This window comes from Chiloscyllium plagiosum, unplaced genomic scaffold, assembly GCF_037043375.1.
Source record: "Chiloscyllium plagiosum isolate Xiang-an unplaced genomic scaffold, Cpla_swu_hap1 HiC_scaffold_25, whole genome shotgun sequence".
Classification (NCBI taxonomy): Eukaryota; Metazoa; Chordata; class Chondrichthyes; order Orectolobiformes; family Hemiscylliidae; genus Chiloscyllium; species Chiloscyllium plagiosum.
The window spans coordinates 52,303,858-52,324,129 of NW_028270163.1; the positions used below are offsets into that span (position 1 = coordinate 52,303,858).

Below are 20,272 nucleotides of genomic sequence, written 5' to 3' on the forward strand. Positions count from 1 at the left end.
TAGGAAAAAAAAAAGGTGGTAAGGCACGAGACTTCAAAATTCAACCTCTGTTTTAAATGAATGTCTACTACTAACCTTCGTTTACCTTCAAGCTACTTCCAGTCCAGTTTTGACAAGTTGAATATCAATGTACAACAATTGGTTTTCCCTAGTTTTACATGCTTACATTATCAGCAAAACCTATTCCATGCTCCCCTATATGCCTAACTACATTAAAGCATTCTTTTCGCAAGGATGAGGCTGCGGGCAGCTAACATACAGACTTTAAAAAGTTTATGAAAAGTAGCATTTATTTCAGTGAAATACAACATTCGAATGTTTGAAGAAAATTAAGATTTTCATATTATAAATACAACTCAAAGCAAATAATGGAAATGTTACATACAGCTTTTTAACAAATTTGTACACTAAAATATTTCTATCACTTCAATCGAATACAGCCCATCATTCTTCTGTGATTTTAGTAGATGTAGATTCTGAAGACTTCCTTCAATCTTGCTGAGCTGAGAGTAAAATCTAACCTGCCAGAGAAATTTCAACAATGTTAGAAAAAGTTCGTAACTACCAGAATTCAGATTCTGCTCAAGATCACTTTGTCACTGGATCACATCCAGCAATTTGTAATTTTTGCTTTTGAAGTTTAGAATAGAAGTGGAATACTTGAACTTGAGTGGCTCCTGCCATTTATAAATAAATCTGTTGTATCCCTATAATGGACTCAGTCTCTCAAAGTTGAACCTTCAGACCTGCTGTTCCTCAAATTCCAAGATACAACGGATACGAACCTGAAATGGATCAAGCTGCAAGTTTGAACAGTTCACCGTGGTGACCCATATTAAATAATTCCACCTGAGGTCAGATCAGATTGAAGATCTTCACCTGCTTGCTGCAGAATAGATCAATTTTAATTCCATATACCTAATCTAATTTTTATCTACCTTAATTAATGATTGGAGAAACATGAGTTAATTAAGACCACCTATATGGATTCTAAAATATCAGGCTCAGTCTTGTAGAACATTTGGAAGAGGATGATTGCAAAGTTCTCTTTTTCAGGGGTGGAGGTGGGTGCACTGATAAGGCCTGAAAAAGCATTTATAATTTATAAAAAGGACACCTATAACAAAAATAATATGAAATTAGGGGGATGTGGTGGTTAAGTTATAGAACATTTGGAAGTCTGAACAGATGGGTTAAAGGGAACTCTGTAGGTGAAAAGATATATGTTTTTGATTAAGGAAAACATCATGGCGATACTGACAGAGGATATCCCTGGGAGACTGTCCAGTGAAACTATGAATAGAACTGAGAAATAATGGGTGATCACTTTGATGGGATTGTACTATAGCTGATTCGGAGAAGCTACTTGCAACGCAAGGAGGCTGGCAAGTGGGAGGCTTTCAAAAGCAAGGTGATGAGACTTCAGGGACAGCATTATCCTGCTGGTGTGAAGAGAAAGGCTGGCAAGAGTAGGGAACACGAGATGTCTCACAAATCTTATTGAGTTCTTTGAGTAGGTTACCAGACAGGTTGATGCAAGTTGGGCAGTGGATGTGGTGTATATGGACTTCAGCAAGGCTTTTGATAAGGTTCCCCATGGTAGGCTCATTCATAAAGTCAGGAGGATTGGATACAGGGAGATTTGGCTGTCTGGATTCAGAATTGATTGGCTGACACAAGGCAGAGGGTGGTTGTAGATGGAAAGTATTCTGCCTGGAGGTCAGAGGTGAGTGGTGTCCCACAGGACTCTGTTCTTGGGCCTCTGCTCTTTGTAGTTTTTATAAATGATTTGGATGAGGAGGTTGAGGGGTGGGTTAGTAAATTTGCTGATGACACAAAGGTTGGAAGTGCCATTGATAGTATAGAGGGCTGTTGCAGGCCGCAACGCGACATTGACAGGATGCAGAGCTGGGCTGAGATATGGCAGATGGAGTTCAAACGAGATAAATGCGATGTGACGCTGAATGCTGAATATAGGATTAATGAAATTATTCTTGGCAGTGTGGAGAAACAGCGGGATCTTGGTGTTGAAGTGCATAGATCCCTCAAAGTTGCCACCCAAGTGGATAGGGTTATTAGGAAAGCATATGATGTTTTGGCTTTCAGTAACAGGGGGATCGGGTTTAAGAGCCGTGAGGTTTTGCTGCAGCTCTACAAAACCCTGGTGAGACCACACTTGGAAAATTGTGACCAGTTCTGGTCGCCCTATTATTGGAAAGATGTGGAGGCTTTGGAAAGGGTGCAAAGAAGGTTTACCAGGATGCTGCCTGGACTGGAGGGCTTGTCTTACGAAGAGAGTTGACTAAGCTCGGACTTTTCTTTCTGGAGAAGAGGAGGAAGAGAGGTGACTTGATCGAGATGTACAAGGTATGAGAGGCATGGATAGAATCGATAGCTGGAGACTTTTCCCCACGGCAGGATTGACTGCCATGACGGGTCATAGTTTTAAGATGTTAGGAGGAAGATGTAGAGGAGACGTCAGAGCTAAATTCTTTCGCAGACAGTTGTGAACATATGGATGCATTGCCAGGGTGGTGGTGGAAACAGAGTCAATAGGGACATTTAAGCAACTGCTGGAGATGCACATGGACAGCAGTGAATTGAGGGTTACACAGGTTAGGGTAATTTATTTTAGATTGGGATTAATCCTTGGCACAATATCGTGGGCCGAAGGGCCTGTTCTGTGCTATACTTTTCTAGGTTTTATGACGAGAAATATTGAGTTTAGGTCAAGAAAAAGAAAGAGAGAGATGTTCAGTACAGACAGCTAGGATCAAGTGAATCCCTCGAGGAGTATAGCAGATGTAGAAGTACACTCCGGAAAATTCAGATGGCAAAAATACGACAAGATAGCTTTGGCAGATAAGGTTAAAGAAAATCCGAAGAGATTCTACAAGTATATTAAGGACAAAAGAGTGACTAGGGAGAGAAAAGGGCCCCTTAAAGATCAGCGGAACCAAGGTAAATGGGTGAGATCCTAAACAATTATTTCATGTTACGATTTACTGTGGGAAAAGACACAGTAACCTCAGGAACTTGGGAAACAACGAGTGATGTCTTGAAAAGAATTCACATTACTGAAGAGGATGTGGAGGTCTTAAAATTCATAAAAGTCGGTAAATTCCCAGGATCTGATCAAGTGAATACAGGATATTGTAAGAAGCTAGGGAAGAAACTGTGGAGCGACTAGCTGAGATATTTGTATTAACAGCCACGGGTGAGATGCCAGAGTGGCTAATGTTCTGCCATTAGTTAAGAAAGGCTGCAAGGAAAAGCTTTAGATCGGTGAGTCTAGGTGTACTGAATGTAATGAGGTCAGCCATGTGGACCTCATAGAATGAGTTCCTTAACCTGGCCTATTAATCTGGTCGCACAGTGAAAATCAGATTAAAGCAAACCAGAAGGGGATTTCTGGACCATATTGCTTCCTCCTGTTACCAGGAGGTAGGGTTAGTATTCCAACTTAGACACAGTAGACCAACGAGAAAGATTTTTAGGTGAAAAGGATAAAGATTTAAGTGAACCTTTAAGAATGCAACAAGTGGTGATCAAAAAGATTACTCTACACTTAAGCAAACTTATCAGAGTGAACTTAATGTAAATAATAGCTAGTATGAGAGATTATAAAATATCTTCAACACATTAAAATTGGAGGTGTAGTGAACAGCGAAGGAAGTTACCTCAGATTACAATGGGATCTTGATCAGATGGGCCAGTGGGCTGAGAAGTGACAGATAGAGTTTAATTCAGATAAATATATTCCTGTTAGGGTAAAAGGAAAGGCTGGTAGGTATAGGGAATGCTGAATGACTAAAGAAATTGAGGGTTTGGTTAAGAAAAAGAAGGAAGCATATGTAAGAGTTGGACAGGTTAGACTGAGTGAATCCTTTGAGAATAAAGGAAGTAGGAGTATACTTAAGTGGGAAATCAGGAGGGTGAAAAAAGGACATGAGGTAGCTTTGGCAAATCGAGTTCAGGAGAATCAGAAGAGTTTTTACAAAGACATTAAGGACAAAAGGGTGACTAGGGAGAGAATAGGGCCCCTCAAAGATCAGCAAGGCGGCCTTTGTGTGCAGCGGCAGAAAATGGGGGAGATACTGAATAAGTATTTTGTATCAGTATTTACTGTGGAAAAGGATATGGAAGATATAGACTGTAGGGAAATAGATGGTGACATCTTGGAAAATGTCCATATTACAGAGGAGGAAGTGCTGGATGTCATGAAATGCAAAGAACTGGATAAATCCCCAGGACCTCATCAGGTGTACCCGAGAACTCTGTGGGAAGCTAGAGAAGTGATTGTTGGACCTCTTGCTGAGATATTTGTATCATCGATCGTCCCAGGTTAGGTGCCGGAAGACTGGAGGTTGGCTAACGTGGTGCCACTGTTTAAGAAGGGAGGTAAAGACAAGCCAGGGAACTATAGACCAGTGATCTGATGTCGGTGGTGGGCAAGTTGTTGGAGGGAATCCTGAGGGAAAGTATGTACATGTATTTGGAAAGGCAAGGACTGATTAGGGATAGTCAACATGGCTTTGTGCGTGGGAAATCATGTCTTACAAACTTGATTGAGTTTTTTGAGGAAGAAATAACAAAAAGGATTGATGAGGGCAGAGCGGGAGTTGTGATCTATATAGACTTCAATAAGGCATTCGACAAGGTTCCCCATGGGAGACTGATTAGCAAGGTTAGATCTCACGGAATACAGGGAGAACTAGCCATTTGGATACAGAACTGGCTCAAAGGTAGAAGACAGGGTGGTGGTGGAGGGTTGTTTTTCAGACTGGAGGCCTGTGACCAGTGGAGTGCCACAAGGATCGTTGCTGGGTCCTCTACTTTTTGTCATTTATGTAAATGATTTGGATGCGAGCACAGGAGATACAATTAGCAAGTTTGCAGATTACACCAGAATTGGAGGTGTAGTGGACAGCAAAGAAGTTTACCTCAGATTACAACAGGATCTTGACCAGATGGGCCAATAGGTAAGAAGTGGCAGATGGAGTTTAATTCAGATAAATGAGAGGTGCTGCATTTTGGTAAAGCAAATCTTAACAGGACGTATACACTTAATGGTAAGGTGCTAGGGAGTGTTGCTGAACAAAGAGACCTTGGAGTGCAGGTTCATAGCTCCTTGAAAGTGGAATCGCAGGGAAGAGACAATAAACAATAGGTGCAAGAGTAGGCCATTCTGCTCTTCAAGCCTGCACCACCATTCATTATGATCATCCTCAATCAGTATCCTGTTCCTGCCTTATCTCCATAACCCTTGATTCCACTATCCTTGAGAGCTCTATCCAACTCTTTCTTAAATGAATCCAGAGACTGGGCCTCCACTGCCTTCTGGGGCAGAGCATTCCACACACCCACCACTCTCTGGGTGAAGACGTTTCTCCTCATCTCTGTCCTAAATGGCCTACCCCTTATTTTTAAGCTGTGTCCTCTGGTTCGGGACTCACCCATCAGCGGAAACATGTTTCCTGCCTCTAGAGTGTCAAATCCTTTAATAATCTTATACGTCTCAATCAGCTCCCCTCTCAGACTTCTAAACTCAAGGGTATACAAGCCCAGTCGCTCCAATCTTTCAACATAAGGTGGTCCCGCCATTCCAGGAATTGACCTCGTGAACCTACGCTGCACTCCCTCAATAGCCAGAATGTCTTTTCTCAAATTTGGAGACCAGAACTGCACACAGTCCTCCAGGTGTGGTCTCACCAGGGCCCTGCACAGCTGCAGAAAAACCTCTTTGCTTCTATACTCAATCCCTCTTGTTATGAAGGCCAGCATGCTATTAGCTTTCTTCACTACCTGCTGTACCTGCATGCTTACCTTCATTGACTGGTGTACAAGAACACCCAGATCGCTCTGTACTGCTCCTTTACCTAAATTGATTCCATTTAGGTAGTAATCTGCCTTCCTGTTCTTGCCACCAAAGTGGATAACCATACATTTATCCACATTAAACTGCATCTGCCATGCATCTGTCCACTCACCTAACCTGTCCAGGTCACCCTATAATCTCCTAACATCCTCCTCACATTTCACCCTGCCACCCAGCTTTGTATTATCAGCAAATTTGCTAATGTTACTATTAATACCATCTTCTATATCATTAATATATATTGTAAAAGGTAGGTAGGATAGTGAAGGCTGTGTTTGGTATGCTTTCCTTTATTGGTCAGAGTATTGAGTACAGGAGTTGGGAGGTCACATTGTGGCTGTACAGGACATCGGTTAGGCCACTGTTGGAATATTGCATGCAATTCTGGTTTCCTTCCTTTCAGAAAGGTGTTGTGAAACTTCAAAGGGTTAAGAAACAATTTGCAAGAATGTTGCCAGGTTTGGAGGATTTGAGCTATAGGGAAAGGTTGAATAGGCTAGGGCTGTTTCCCCTGGAGCATCGGAGGTTGAGGAGTGACCTTATAGAGGTTTATAAAATCATGAGGGGCATGGATAGGATAAATAGACAAAGTTTTTTCCCTGGGGTCGGGAAGTCCAGAACTCGAGGGCATAGGTTTAGGGTGAGAGGGGAAAGATATAAAAGAGACCCAAGGGGCAACGTTTTCACACAGAGGGGTGGTACGTATATGGAATGAGCTGCGAGAGGAAGTGGTGGAGGCTGATACAATTGCAACATTTAAGAGGCTTTTGGATGGGTATATCAATAGGAAGGGTTTGGAGGGATATGGGCCGGGTGCTGGCAGGTGGTACTAGTTTGGGTTAGGATATCTGGTCAACGTGGAAGAGTTGGACCGAAGGGTTTGTTTCCGTGCTGTACATCTCTATGACTCTATGCCATTTGTATATGTACCATACCTGGGATCTGATGAATTTGTGAAGGTGGGTAATTAATTCATGAGCCTCTGTTGCCATGACCAACATTGTAAAGTGAGCATCCAGCAACAGAGAAATCCAGTCCAAGACCTGAAAATAGGGCAACAGTCAGTAGCTATTCACAACTTCAAAACATGGACAGTAATCAGCAACTTCTCTAATCAGCATCATTGGGCAAGGGATTCGCAATGTCAGCATTTCTTACCCATAGAGGCAACACTCAGTGAGGAACAAAATGCTAGGCTCTTGATGTTTTAGCTTAGTGTTTAATTTTCTGACTTGGAGATGCCAGTGTTGGACTGGGGTGTACAAAGTAAAAAAATCACACAACACCATGTTATAGTCCAACAGGTTTAATTGGAAGCACTAGCTTTCAGAGCGTTGCTCCTTCAGCAGGTGGCTGTGGATTACACAATTGCAAGACAGAATTTATAGCAAAAGTTTACAGTGTGATGTAACTGAAATTATACATTGAAAAATACCTTGATTGTTTGATTTCCTGGAAATGACATCACCAAAGAAACCCAAACATATAAATAGAAAGCAGAAATCATGTACACTGCTTCACCTGAGGCCCACTGAAGATGTTACCTAGTAGGGTGACGAAACATCTGGAAATGAACCTCTCAGCTCAGCGAGCAAACCTACATCCAGAACCTCAACCACACCTACAAATCTTCTCAAAACTCACTATAAACCTTTGTTATAAAATCTGTGGCCTTGAATTGTGTACTCCACAACCACCTGAAGGAGCAACGCTCTGAAAGCTAGTGCTTCCAGTTAAACCTATTGGACTATAACCTGGTGTTGTGTGATTGTTAACTGTTCAATTTTATGAAGTTGCTTGGTACCTTTTTAACCACATAGAAGGCGCTACAAATACAAGTTGTTGCATATCTAAATGACACCTGGCCATTTCAGCTACAAATAAGAATCTCACCTGGAAGAAAGATTGGTCAGGGACAGGTTGGAGGAAGGATAGTACAACAGTAGTATTATCTTTGTAACAAAACAATAGTTTCCAATGGTGTTCTTCTCTCCAGATTGGCGAAACGTTACTTAGGTTTTTGCTGTAGTGGAACTGCAAATTCACAATCTCTGGATTGCTAATCCAGTACCATAATTATGACAGTATTGTGTACTCAACACAGTGCAGAATGAACCAGAGATCTTTTTGGTCTTTATAATTATGACATATAATTTACAGTGCAAATGGACCAGACCAATTTGTCAGTGCTGCTGTTCACATTGCATGGGGAGTTCCCTCCTATTCCTTTTCACCCAACTACATAAGCACATTCTTTCAACCCATTCTCCTTCATGTAGCTATCCAGCCTCCGTGTAAATGTATCCACGTAACTTGCCTCAATCGTCACATAACACAGTTTCACATTGCCCATTCTCTAGCAATGCAAAATGGTCAAAAGCAAGATGGCCCACTTTGCTCAAATGTCTGGCTCAGTTAACATCACAACCCTTTTGTTCAAGTAATGGTCCATTTTCTACATGGGGTCTACCAAGACTTTTCAGACAGAGCTATTACAGATTTGTATTTTTGTGCTGTTACAATATACCACAAATGAATTGGTGTAAATTCTTTCACAATGTCCCAAATTCATGGTGGTTTTTTAAAAAAATCAGCGATTAAAAATGAAGAGAGCGACACAAAATCAATTATAACAGTGTGAGCTGGATTCAAGTTTGTATGAACAAATATGAAGCATAGAACTGATAAGATTTGATATACCTGGTTGACTGTGGGGATCCTTGTCCCTGGAAGTTTTATATTGACAGTTTCACAATGCTTTGCATAAAGATACTGCATATACTGAAGAAATAACTGGGAAAGGAAGAAAAGCGTCAAGATGACTTTGCAAACTGCAATGGAACATCCACATACCTTAACAATAGCAAATATCAGAATGACTCAGCATTATGTCAATGACTTGCCCCTCAACCAGTAATGTCGAGATTTTGCTTCTGTTTTGCTAACCCAATACATTAATCTCATTACAATGTTAAGAATTTCAAGTTTTTGGTGTTTCTACTTTAGCAACTTTAACTTGCCCAAAATCAAACAGATGAGCGTTTTCAGCTTTCTTGATACAAGTGGTTTAAAAAAAAATCTTGGAGCAGAACCAAATGAAAATCAGAAACTCTCAAGGTGAAAAACCAAAAGCCAGCAAAATTAAACCAAACAATATAACTGTTAGTTTAATTACTGGATGTGGACATTGCTGATTGGCCTGTCCATAGTTGCCACTGAAGTGGTGTCAGTGATGAACTTGCTTCTTGAACCACTGCGGTCCATGTGCTGTAGACCCACAGTGTCCTTCATGAGAGAATTTGCCCCATTGAGGGCAACTTTTGGAATACTGTTTTCCTTTCTGGTCTCCTTGCTATAGAAAGATACTATGAAACTTGAAAGGTTCAGAAAAGATTTTCAAGGATATTGCCAGGGTTGGAGGGTTTAAGCTACAGGGAGAGGCTGAATATTCTGGGGCTATTTTCTCTGGAGCAGAGGAGGAGGGGTGACCTTATAGAGGTTTATAAGGTCATGAGGGGCATGGATAGGGTGAATAGCTAAGGTCATTTCCAAGGCTTGGGGGGGGGGGGCGGAGGGTCCAAATCCAGAGGGCATAAGTTTAAGGAGAGAGGGGACAGATTTGAAAGGGACCGGAGTCATAGCCATAGGACAACTTCTTCACGCTAAGAGTGGTGCATGTATGGAATGAGCTGCCAGAGGAAGTAGTGGAGGCTGGTACAACTGCAACATTAAAAAGGCATCTGGATGAGTATATGTATAGGAAGGGTTTAGAGGGATATGGGCCATACGCTGGCAAATGTGATCAGATTATTTTAGGATATCTGATCGGCATGGACAGATTGGACCAATGTCATAGAGGTGTATAAAAAATGCGGGGAACACTTAGGAAATAAAATTATGAAAGCTAAGAGAGTGCACGAGCAAGTAAAATTAAGGAAATACATTCTTTTTTTACTTTGATTCAGAGCAAGAAAATAATCAGGTAAAGAGGAAAGCCCTATAGGGGTCACAGAGGTAACCTACACATTCACCCAGATGTAGACATAGTCCTCAATGAATACTTTGCGTTGGTCTTCATAATGGACATGGACAACACAGGTACAGAGATCAGGGTGAAGGACTGGGTAGAAATTTTAAGTTGGATAAATCTGCAGGCCTGATATTTCCCAGGCTGTTGAGAGTGGCAAGGCATGGTGTACTGGCGTCTTAGCAATAATTTTCAAATTTATTGGCGGCAGGTGAGGTGCCAAAGGACTGCTAAACAAACTGTTGGTGTTGTCCCATTATTAGACGTGCTGTGAAGATGATGCATAGTCTTTAGGGAGTCAGGAGGTGAGCTACTTACTGCAGTATTCCTAGCCCCTGTCCTGCTCTTATCAGTGTTTAGTTGTCAAGTCCAGTTTAGTTTTTAGTCAGTTTTTAGGATGTGGATAGTGGGAGATTCTTCCAAAACAAATCTTGCTCCCCAAAACAATAAAGTTAAAAATATTTACAAATTAGGAAAAGAGAAACCAGTTTAAGCCAAAGCAATAACAATCATGTCTGTGAATGTGAGCTGGAAGGCAGTGCAATCCTCAATTCAAACTCACCTCTACAAAATTGAAAAAAAGTGCCGCATTGGCAACCACAGTTAATTGAAATAGAGTACTTTCTTTCCCAAATTTTCTTCCCTTTAGCACCCCAAATTACAGTCAATATTGATAACACTGCATGGAGTTCTCTAGGTCAGCTCTGCTCGAGTCACTATGCACAGGTCAGACACAGAAACAAACAACATTCCAGTTAATCTGCACTGATTTATATAATTATTGAAATATCCAATTGAACAGTATGACATTTACAACGTATTGCATACTTTGAAGAACTATACTCACCATCACTTGAGGAAGAGAGAGATCTTTGAGGAGAGGTAAAAGGAAGGATTCACTGTACCTGGACAGCAGAATTTCATTTCTGTGCACTGCAGTTAAAGAAAGCTTCACACAAACAGTGTGTAGCAGAAAATCTTAAAACTAAAGGTCAATATGAAAAAAGTCTCATGCATGCAATTATAAATCATTGAAAGCAATCTCAAACTACCATGTTTAATCTATTTGACAGGTCCATATAAACTTGGGATGATACCACATTTGATTAGACTCGAGAAATCTTCCTTCTAATTAGCTAATTGGAATGATTGTGATACATGTTACTGTCTTGCAATTCAATTGGAGTATTTACTATTCTTGTGGTATTTGGACAGATGTAACCACAAAAATTACACAACTTCTTTTGCTTGATAGCTTAACAGGAACATCATCAAAAGACAGTGTGAGGCAAGAGAATGGAAGACAAATAAAAAGACGGATAGGTTGGAAAGAATCTGCACTGCTGTAAATTGGAGCCTCCTGAAATCCATGGTAACTCAACATCACGTATTTGGCATTTCCTGTTTCCCCTATATCAGCTCAAGTGAAGAACAAAGGCAGCTGACAACAAAGACCATCACAAAAGGCAGAAAGAAATGTATGATGTATCTCCACCTCTCTATTCTCCAGCACAGTATTGCAATCAGTGTAGTGTTTGCATCTGTCATGGGTTGTATGTTTTCCTTTTCTAATTAACCACGTATCATATGTAAACTGCTGCTCTTACACAAACTCAAAATTGCTACAAATTGTCTCCCACCACCTCCAATCACTTCCTCACCACCCATCACCACTACTGAAACTGAGTTCTGTTCTTCTTGATGGCAACCCTTGCTGGGGAGCATGTCAACCGTTGATATCTTACTCAAGTGGTCATTCATCATGAGAGACTCGTGGAGTAAGTATTTAATGACAACTTGCTGCGGGGAATGTCCTAGAGGAGTCCATAGTCTTCAGCCAACATTTTACAAAGTAATTTCAGGAACAAATACTTAAAGTTGTTTGTAGTGCTTTTAGCTGTTAGTACAGATCGTCAGAACCATGATTTTTGTGGTGTCTACCAGAGGAAGGCGTACAATCACAATCATCCCAAATGCTATCCTTGTGAAGATCAACTAGAAATATTTTGATCTGAATGGATCGGTACAATTGTGATAAACCAATTAACCATCAGGGAAGTTGAGGAAATAATCATTTCAAATGGCATACAGCTATCCCATTTGATCAATGATATGAGGTACATACCAAGTAACTGGAAAGATGTTGATTTAATTGGTTTTGGCTGAATAGCTTAACTACCTCAGCACAATTCAAATCCTCCAGTCCACATTTTAACATAACCATTTCACACAAATTATTGGGTTTGGTTGTAAATCCCCCAGTGTTGTTAAGCTTAAGATTTTTGTTCTGTCAGCACGTTTAAAATTATACATTTGAAGCAGCACAGGATCCTTTTGAAGTTCATTACCTCTGGAAACAGTCATTAAGCAAATTGGCTTTATCATTTTCCTGCGGCTTCGTGTGAAAGTTTTTATTTGATCATATTCTCCTTTAGTTTATGGGTCATACATTATTCCTGCGGTGAAGTGTGTGGAGAGTGGAGAAGATGATTTCCTTATATTCCACAGTTTAGCCAAACGGTATCTCACGTGGAAATGCAAGACGACAACGGTTGTGGCATGTTGCAATTGGGAATGGCTCATCTCGTAATTCTTCACACAGCATTAGTAATGTTTATTGAAACAATTTCACAGGACAAGGAAGAGGCCAGGTTCTTGAGTGCAGGCAGCCTAGTCAACTAGAGTTGCTTTGACACATCTCCTAGAATTGACCACAGAATCCTTGACTGGCTTGCCTGAGGTAAATGAGGGAATTAAAAGAATAAAATATTCACAATGGTCAGTCACATTTTACAAGTAAATTTGGCCAAATCCCCGCTTACTTTCACGTTAATCTCAGAGCAACAATCATCAGAAAATGCTTCCTGAGTATTGAGACAAATATTTTCAGACATATCATCTTTTTAACCATACGCATTTTTGACTTAGAAAAATGGATACAGCAAAGCTGCCCTTTTAAGGCCTACTGGACATTTGGGTTTTACATTAGTCTGCAAAGGATCATGGGTTTGTTTTCCATCACAGCTGTCCTCTTCCAGAAGTGGACTGAAGCCATTCTCTACAATCACCATTTTCTCTTCTGCTTTTGAAGGATTCTGGCCCGATTCAATATAAGAGGCCACACAGCCTAAATCCACAGGGATATTTTCCAGATCAGAATCATTGGCACTGAGGGAAAATTAAAAATAAATTACTTCAGCTACCCTGCATGTCTATTATCAGGATAATGGCAAAAAAAATCAACAAAAACAACGTAAACGTTTCTGAGAAATTTGATTGAAAACACTTCCTTGATAAAGAATTGTGTTCAATTTATAAGCAGTTTCTGAACTAAGTCTGGTCAAACACTTCCTCCCAGTGGTTACGTGCTTTCAGCAAGTATTAGTCATGTGGGAAACTGTTGCAGGAACATGGCTTCATGAACTCTGCAATACAGCAGTACCAGTTGCTAAAAGACCATTCTATTTTATGCCTGCAACAGAGGCCAGAAAGAGATCTCAGAAGCCCACTCTTCGCATTTACATGTTATTTTCCTGATGACTGGAGGATTTTCATTGCATATGCGCTAAGTGACACTTAACTCATTAAATGGTATCTTTGTTTTACTGGAGCCGATAACTAGTTCAAACGTTTAATTAGATTGACACCCTATATGTTATTACAGATGGTTCAGTACATGGGTAAAACAACAGCTGTGCAAGTAGTGCAACTCTAAGAACCTTAGTGTACCTGTTATTTAAAGTACACTACCCAGTTTTAAATGAAAAACTTAACTGCTTTAATGGGTTTATTAAGCTTTTCATTTCAAACAAACATATTTATCCACTTTTAAGATGGCCAAACATGGTTCCACTGGAACGAGTTTCAGAAAACAAGTCAGAGAACCTATAAATGAACAAACTCAATATTTTAAACAAGACTGGTTAAATATTTATGTCATACATTTTCATGCAACAAGACGTCAATTCTTAATACCTACCTGAGGAAAAGCTTCAAACAGGCACATGTAACAGCCTCAGGGATGTCAGGGAAGTGTTGAAGGCAGAACTGCAACAGGGAATAGTCGGCTTCTTGCAATGCAACTCCCATCAAATCTGGGCACAAGCTGATAAACAATTCATAATTTAACAGAACTGTGATTGTTTGCAAAGAAGAAAACTCCAACATCTACCGAAACAAGTAGAGGTTTAGACCTGCCCAAACTCAGCTGTACTGTTGCCTCACAGCTACAGTTAAGTGGCAAGAAATTCAGAGTTGGTGTAAAAACAAATCTCAGCACTTAGTTCACGTGGAAGGTAATTTATTATCACTGAAGTAAAACTGTTTTTGCATTCCATCGTAGAATAAATTGTGAATTATAGGTGTTCAGAACACTAAGCAGTTTTTGAAATACTGCAGAATTTTGGGTTGATAACGAGAGTTGCCTTTCTTCTATCACACAAATTAGTTTCACTCCAAGTTTCAAAGATTGGAAGGTTTCATTTTTTTTTGTTGTCAAAGCAGTAATTTCTCCTTTTCAGAATGGTTTAAGTTCAAAGAAATTCAAATATAATTCCCATCACCATGCACCTTCCATAAAACCTACTTCGTGGGCCATACACCTTAAGTTCAACTTCCTCAGCAGTAGAACTGCCAGTTCTTACATTATTTTGTTGGTGTAGTAGTAGATTTTTAATAGGTCAGAGCAATCAATTATATGCAGCTGACAATAGAAAATGCTGGAAACATGCATAACACCTAGCAACTGAGGAAAAAGAGAGAGAAAAACAGAGTTAATGTTCAAACTGGTGTTCTAACCAGAAAAGTTAACTTTGTTGCTCTGCAGAGATGCTGCCTGATCTGTTGAATATTATCAGCATTTTCTGTTTATCCATCTTATTTCCAACATCTGCAGTATTGTCAATACACATTACTTAAAAAAATGAAATGTGCTTTCAAACAGAGTAAAAACATTCTGAGGGAGTATTAGCTGTGAAAAATTATGTCCTGCACCACCTTCCCTCCCAAAAAAAGAGCTGTCAACCCTAAGGACAGAAATCATCACTGTACATAATTAATTGCCAGGTATGGTAGCCACTGCTGCAATTACAGCAGGCCCTGTGGTCACTAGCCACGGAGAAGGCCCAGAATGCAGGTGAGTAGTGCCAGACAGCACTAGGGTCAATCAGGTAAGACCAAAGGAAGAGGGTGGGTCAATTGCAAATGTCAGACAGGGGGGGGGGGGGGAGAGGGGGGAGGGTTTATTGGTGGTTATGGTTCTACCAGAAGGGTTAGCCTTTCCACATTCCATTCACCTTGACTACTTCTGGAAGAGGCCCTTAAAGTGGCCATTAAAGAAGTGGAAAGTTAGTTATTATGGCATCCAACCTTCAATCTACCCCTCACCTCCCAGTCTGCTCCCAAGGTTGAGGGTGTTCGGTAATAGGACAAATCCAACCAATGAGCTAAACTTTGAAACTCCTTATTTCAAAAAGGAAACTGACTTGCTGCTCAAATACATTGTCAAAGTGGATAAGGGTGCTAATGAGCCTGTCAAAAAGCCCACATTTCTGTTTTTGGTGAGAAGTATTTGCCTTGTATTTAAGAGAGAATTCTCACCTGTAAGATAGCATCTGTGTCTTTAAAATGTTCATTAGTGCTTTCTGGGGGTAGAACTTCACCTGCGTCTTACACCTGCTTACAAGGATTGTAGCAATCTGTGCAATAATTAGCTGAGCATTGGAGGCCTTCATGTTTCTTAACAATATCTTTAGTCGTTCATCTATTTCTTCTTTTGTACTAGTCTATGAAAGAATAGAACATTTTTTTGAAATAATATACTTCATAAATTATTTATAAGTACATTACAAAATAATTCAAGTCAGACATTACAGAAGATTGAAAAAAGGGAGGTGATGCACTTCGGTTGGAAGAACATTGAAATACAGCAAACCTTTTATCAACCAGCACCTATGGGCCAGGTGTGTGCGCTTGATCAAATATTCCGGCTGTTCAAGAGGTCTACATAATGGATGTAAGTTTGTTCGCTGAGCTGGAACGTTTGTTTTCACTGCACTGCTTGCAGATTCCAACACTCACCAACAAGTGGCGATAGGCCCAACCCCACAACTAGAGAACCGAAATGAAAACGAACGTTCCAGCTCAGCAAGCAAACTTACATGCAGAACCTCAACCTGAGCTACAAATCTTCTCAAAACTCGTTATAGTCTACATAATCCACGTAAAAACCTACACTAATAGATACGTAATACAAAATGTGTACACTTCACTGTTATACTTTATTCACAGCACAAATCACAAATAATAATCCAACTCTGTCTTAAATAAAACTTACCAGCAAACAGCCTTCTCACTTGTACCCTCAACTGACTACTCAGATGTTGCAGAGATCACGAAAATGCAGTAAACATCTGATATTTTAAGTATATAATTTTTCCTGGTTTATCGAGAGTGCCAGTTCATAAGGTGCCGGTTAAAACAAGGCTTGCTGTATCATATAAAATAGGGGGCACAATTCTAAAGGGGTGCAGGAAGAGAGCAGAAATGTAGGAGCACAGATCTTTGAAGATTGCAGGTGAGATGGAGAGCAGTTAATAGAGCACACAATGTCCTTAGCTTTATTAATGGGTGTATAGAATACAACAGCAAGGAAATGATGTTGAACTTTTATAAGACAGTTGATAGACTTCAGCTGGCGATGGATGCATTGGAGATAAAAGATTTACAAGAGTGGTTCCAGGAATGGAAAAAACTTCAGTAATAAGGAAAGATTGAAGAAGTTGGGATTAATTTTCTTCTTGGAGAGAAGCTGAGGTGATTTGACAGAGGCATTAAGAACAGAGTAGGCTGGATAGAGTAGATTGAAAAAAACTGTTCCCACTTTTTAAAGGACCAAGAATGAGAGGCCATTGATTTAAAGTAATGCGAAAAAGAAGCAAGAGTGATGACAGAAAAAATAGTTTGCACTAGCAACTGGTTAGGGTACTGAATGCACTGCCACAAACATAATCGAGGCAGGTTCAATTGAGGCTTTCAAGAGGGCACTTTGATAGAAATAGTGCACAAGGGTAGGGGTAAAAAGCAAGAGATTGGTACGAGGCAATGGTGCTTATTTGAAGAGATGGTGCAGGCAGGATGAGCTGAATGGCCTCCTTCTACTCCGTAACAATTCTGTGATTATGTGGATACATTTTGTCCTCTATCCAGAGATTCGTACATTGCGTCCCTGTGAACAAGATCCATCTTTGATCTCCAGTTGAAGTAGTTGATAGCTCAGTAACTGCTGTGACAGAACTTGGGGAAGGTACCAGATGCAACAATACAGAGTAACTCGTACCTCTATCCACAATGCAGAAGGACCAATGATCCCAACATGCCCAGGTTTTGCCTCACTTGGTGTTATGCTTCCTCACCCCGACATTTTTGAAAGAATGGAACAATTATGATGGCCGGTGACAATTAAACGACAATATAATTACATAAAGAGCTGGATTATTCCATAATTTGGAGATGCCGGTGTTGGACTGGGGTGTACAAAGTTAAAAATCACACAACACCAGGTTATAGTCCAACAGGTTTAATTGGAAGCACACTAGCTTTCGGAGCGACGCTCCTTCATCAGGTGATTGTGGAGGGCTCGATCGTAACACAGAATTTATAGCAAAAATTTACAGTGTGATGTAACTCAAATTATACATTGAAAAATTGATTGTCTGTTAAGCCTTTCATCTGTTCGAATACAGTGATAGTTTCACTTCTTCCATGTGTAAATCACAAAACCTTTTTTTAAAAGTTGCATTCTTGGGTTAGCTGTTAACAATGGTGATAGCTAGACAATATGTTGAAGGTGTTAGCCCCCTGTGTTCTCTGTCTATGCCACGATGTTTAGATAGATTCTAATCTAAAAAGTGAGATAACAGAGTTTTACATAAATTCATGCAGTTTTTGAGCTCAGAGTTCTACATGATTGCATGCAGTTTTTGAGCAAAGTACAATGTAACTCTGCAAGTACAAATTCACCCCACAAAATATGTGTGTGCACGTGGGTCTTTGTCTGTGTGTGTGTGTGTCTGTCTGGGGTGGGGGTTGAGAGTGTGAGAAAGTGTGTGTGTGTGCGCGCGTGCGCGCACACACAGTGAGTGCAGAGTGTTATTCCAAGCCAGGATAATACTGTAATTCATTAGTATCAACTGAACAAAAAAAAAAAGAGAACATTACAATATGCAATCTCTGGGATTCCTCCCAACTATATGAAGGAACCAGATGGAAATAAGTGGTTCTGAAATTAGGATGGTTTTATTTATCTGGGCTGAAGGAATCAAAATCATTGCCTTCAACACTTACAGTTAAACACATAATTACAAGTTATAATGTAACTCCTATTCAATAACTACAATCCCTGACTGTAAGAATGGTAGTAGCTCTGTCAATGTAATTTGCTGCATTATGGATTCATTGAGTTTAAAATTTAATTTTACTTTCCATGGATTTAAATAACATTATTAAAGCACCAAGATTTTAAACTGACGTGATTTTTGCTTGTGCGAAACAACCATTCAAGAAACAAGTAAATTAATTGAGCACCTCAACCTGACTTAATGTATTAAAATATTACTTTCCAGAATACATGGACCAATCCAAATAGAATCAAAATTAGACTAGCAAACTTAATTACTAAGTATTCTAAATTAACCAAAAATCTGTGTGTTACAATCATGATTGAATACAGCAAACAGCTGGGAGTCACAGAAGGAGTGCTGCAGCAGTTGTGAGGGATGTCACAGGAAGCATCCACACTATTTGCACAAGTCACAATCGAAAGTTGTTTACATATGTCCTTGAAACAGAGCTTTATAGCACCATCTCAAAAAAAAAAAGTTTTCAAAAAAAATCACACAGCTTTTGGATCAATAAATCTTGGTTGGGGAACAGCGAGAAAATGATAACACAAATTGAGGCCAAAACAAGGACACTCGTTAGATCATTTGTTTACCTGAATCACACTGAGAAATTGTTCCAGAGAGATGAGTTGTGATGGAGGACTTGCAACTTGACTTTTTCTGTTTCTCAGCTGCAACGCAGAAAATGTAAAGTTAATGTCAAAACTGTCAGTTTTCCCTTATTGAGCTTTTTCACCAAGGACAACACACCTGGAAATATTTGTTAAAAACAGATTTTCTGGGGTTAAATTTGAAGTTAACGATTGGTGAAGAACCCATGGAAAAGGATGAAATACTGATTTTACACTCTATGCTATTTCACATGTTGACTTTAATGCAGCAGAATCAGACAGGGTATAAAACGATAATTTGCAATCCTGGAAAGCAGAAATCAATAAACAGAAAATGCTGGGGGAAAACCAAGCAGGCTTGTCAATATTCATGAAGCGAGAGAAACAAAGACACTAACATTTCAGGTCCAACTGGGCCCACCAAACAAGAATTTAGATGGGATAAACATAAAGCTAGTTGTGGGAAATGGAAAATCTGTAAATCAAAGTGGAAAGTTGCAAAAACAAATCCTAGGGTCAAATCAGGGAGTGGTATTACAAACGTTTTAGGGTCAAATTAGAAAGCAGCATTACAAATGCAGAATTAAAAGCACTAACTGAATGCATGAAGTATTTGCAACCAGCTGGGAGATTTGATGGCGACAGTATAAGTAAAAGGGTATGGTTTTATTGCCAATATTGGAGACCAAGACTAGCAACTGAATATTAAGGTTATTAGACATTAATATCCCGATAAGGAGAGATGGGATCAATATATTAACTATAGAAGATTGCCACAGTACAAAAGGCAAGAATAATAAGGGAGTAAAATATTATATTAACTGAGATAGTTTTAGTGTATAATGTAGGGAGTGAGCAAAATTCTTAAGTTACATACAGGAGAACTTTTAGCCAATATCTTGAAAGCCTACCAAGGGATGGAGCAGCTCTGGATGCAATATTCAGAAATGTGCCCAGACATACGGACAGTATATCAATAGGAGAGCATTCTGGAGACAGTGACCATAACTTAGTTAGATTTCAGATAGTTATGGATAAGGATGGTTCAGGAATAAAAGTTCGAAACTCGGAAAATACTAATTTTATTAAAATACAGTTTTGTCAAAGTGGAGTGAGGGCCGCTATTTGCAGATTAACCTACATCAGTGCAGCAGGAAGCTTTCAAGGAGGAAACAAGAGTACAGGGCAAATGCATGCATAGTTCTGGTCTCCTTACCCAAGGGTACACTGCAGAGGTTCACCTGGGATGGTGGGACAGCCTGTGAGGAGACTACGCCTCCATTTTGAGTTTTGAAGAACAAGAGGCCAGCTGATAGAAACTTACAACATTCTTAAAAGGACAGAAAGAGTAGATGCA

General features: G+C 39.9%; 1 protein-coding gene across 1 annotated transcript in view; it reads right to left on the minus strand.

Moving 5' to 3' along the window:
* Positions 1 to 272: 272 nt before the first annotated feature.
* The window catches only part of nol11 (nucleolar protein 11), a 39,914-nt gene continuing 19,914 nt past the window's right edge, over positions 273 to 20,272 (minus strand). The window contains exons 11-18 of the mRNA XM_088000733.1: positions 18,898 to 18,975; positions 15,504 to 15,688; positions 13,885 to 14,010; positions 12,846 to 13,073; positions 10,753 to 10,831; positions 8,579 to 8,671; positions 6,814 to 6,921; positions 273 to 521 (exon numbers count right to left, since the gene is read on the minus strand). Coding sequence (XP_087856859.1) covers positions 408 to 521; positions 6,814 to 6,921; positions 8,579 to 8,671; positions 10,753 to 10,831; positions 12,846 to 13,073; positions 13,885 to 14,010; positions 15,504 to 15,688; positions 18,898 to 18,975 — 1,011 coding nt within the window. The 3' untranslated portion in view covers positions 273 to 407. The remainder of the gene's footprint in view (positions 522 to 6,813; positions 6,922 to 8,578; positions 8,672 to 10,752; positions 10,832 to 12,845; positions 13,074 to 13,884; positions 14,011 to 15,503; positions 15,689 to 18,897; positions 18,976 to 20,272) is intronic.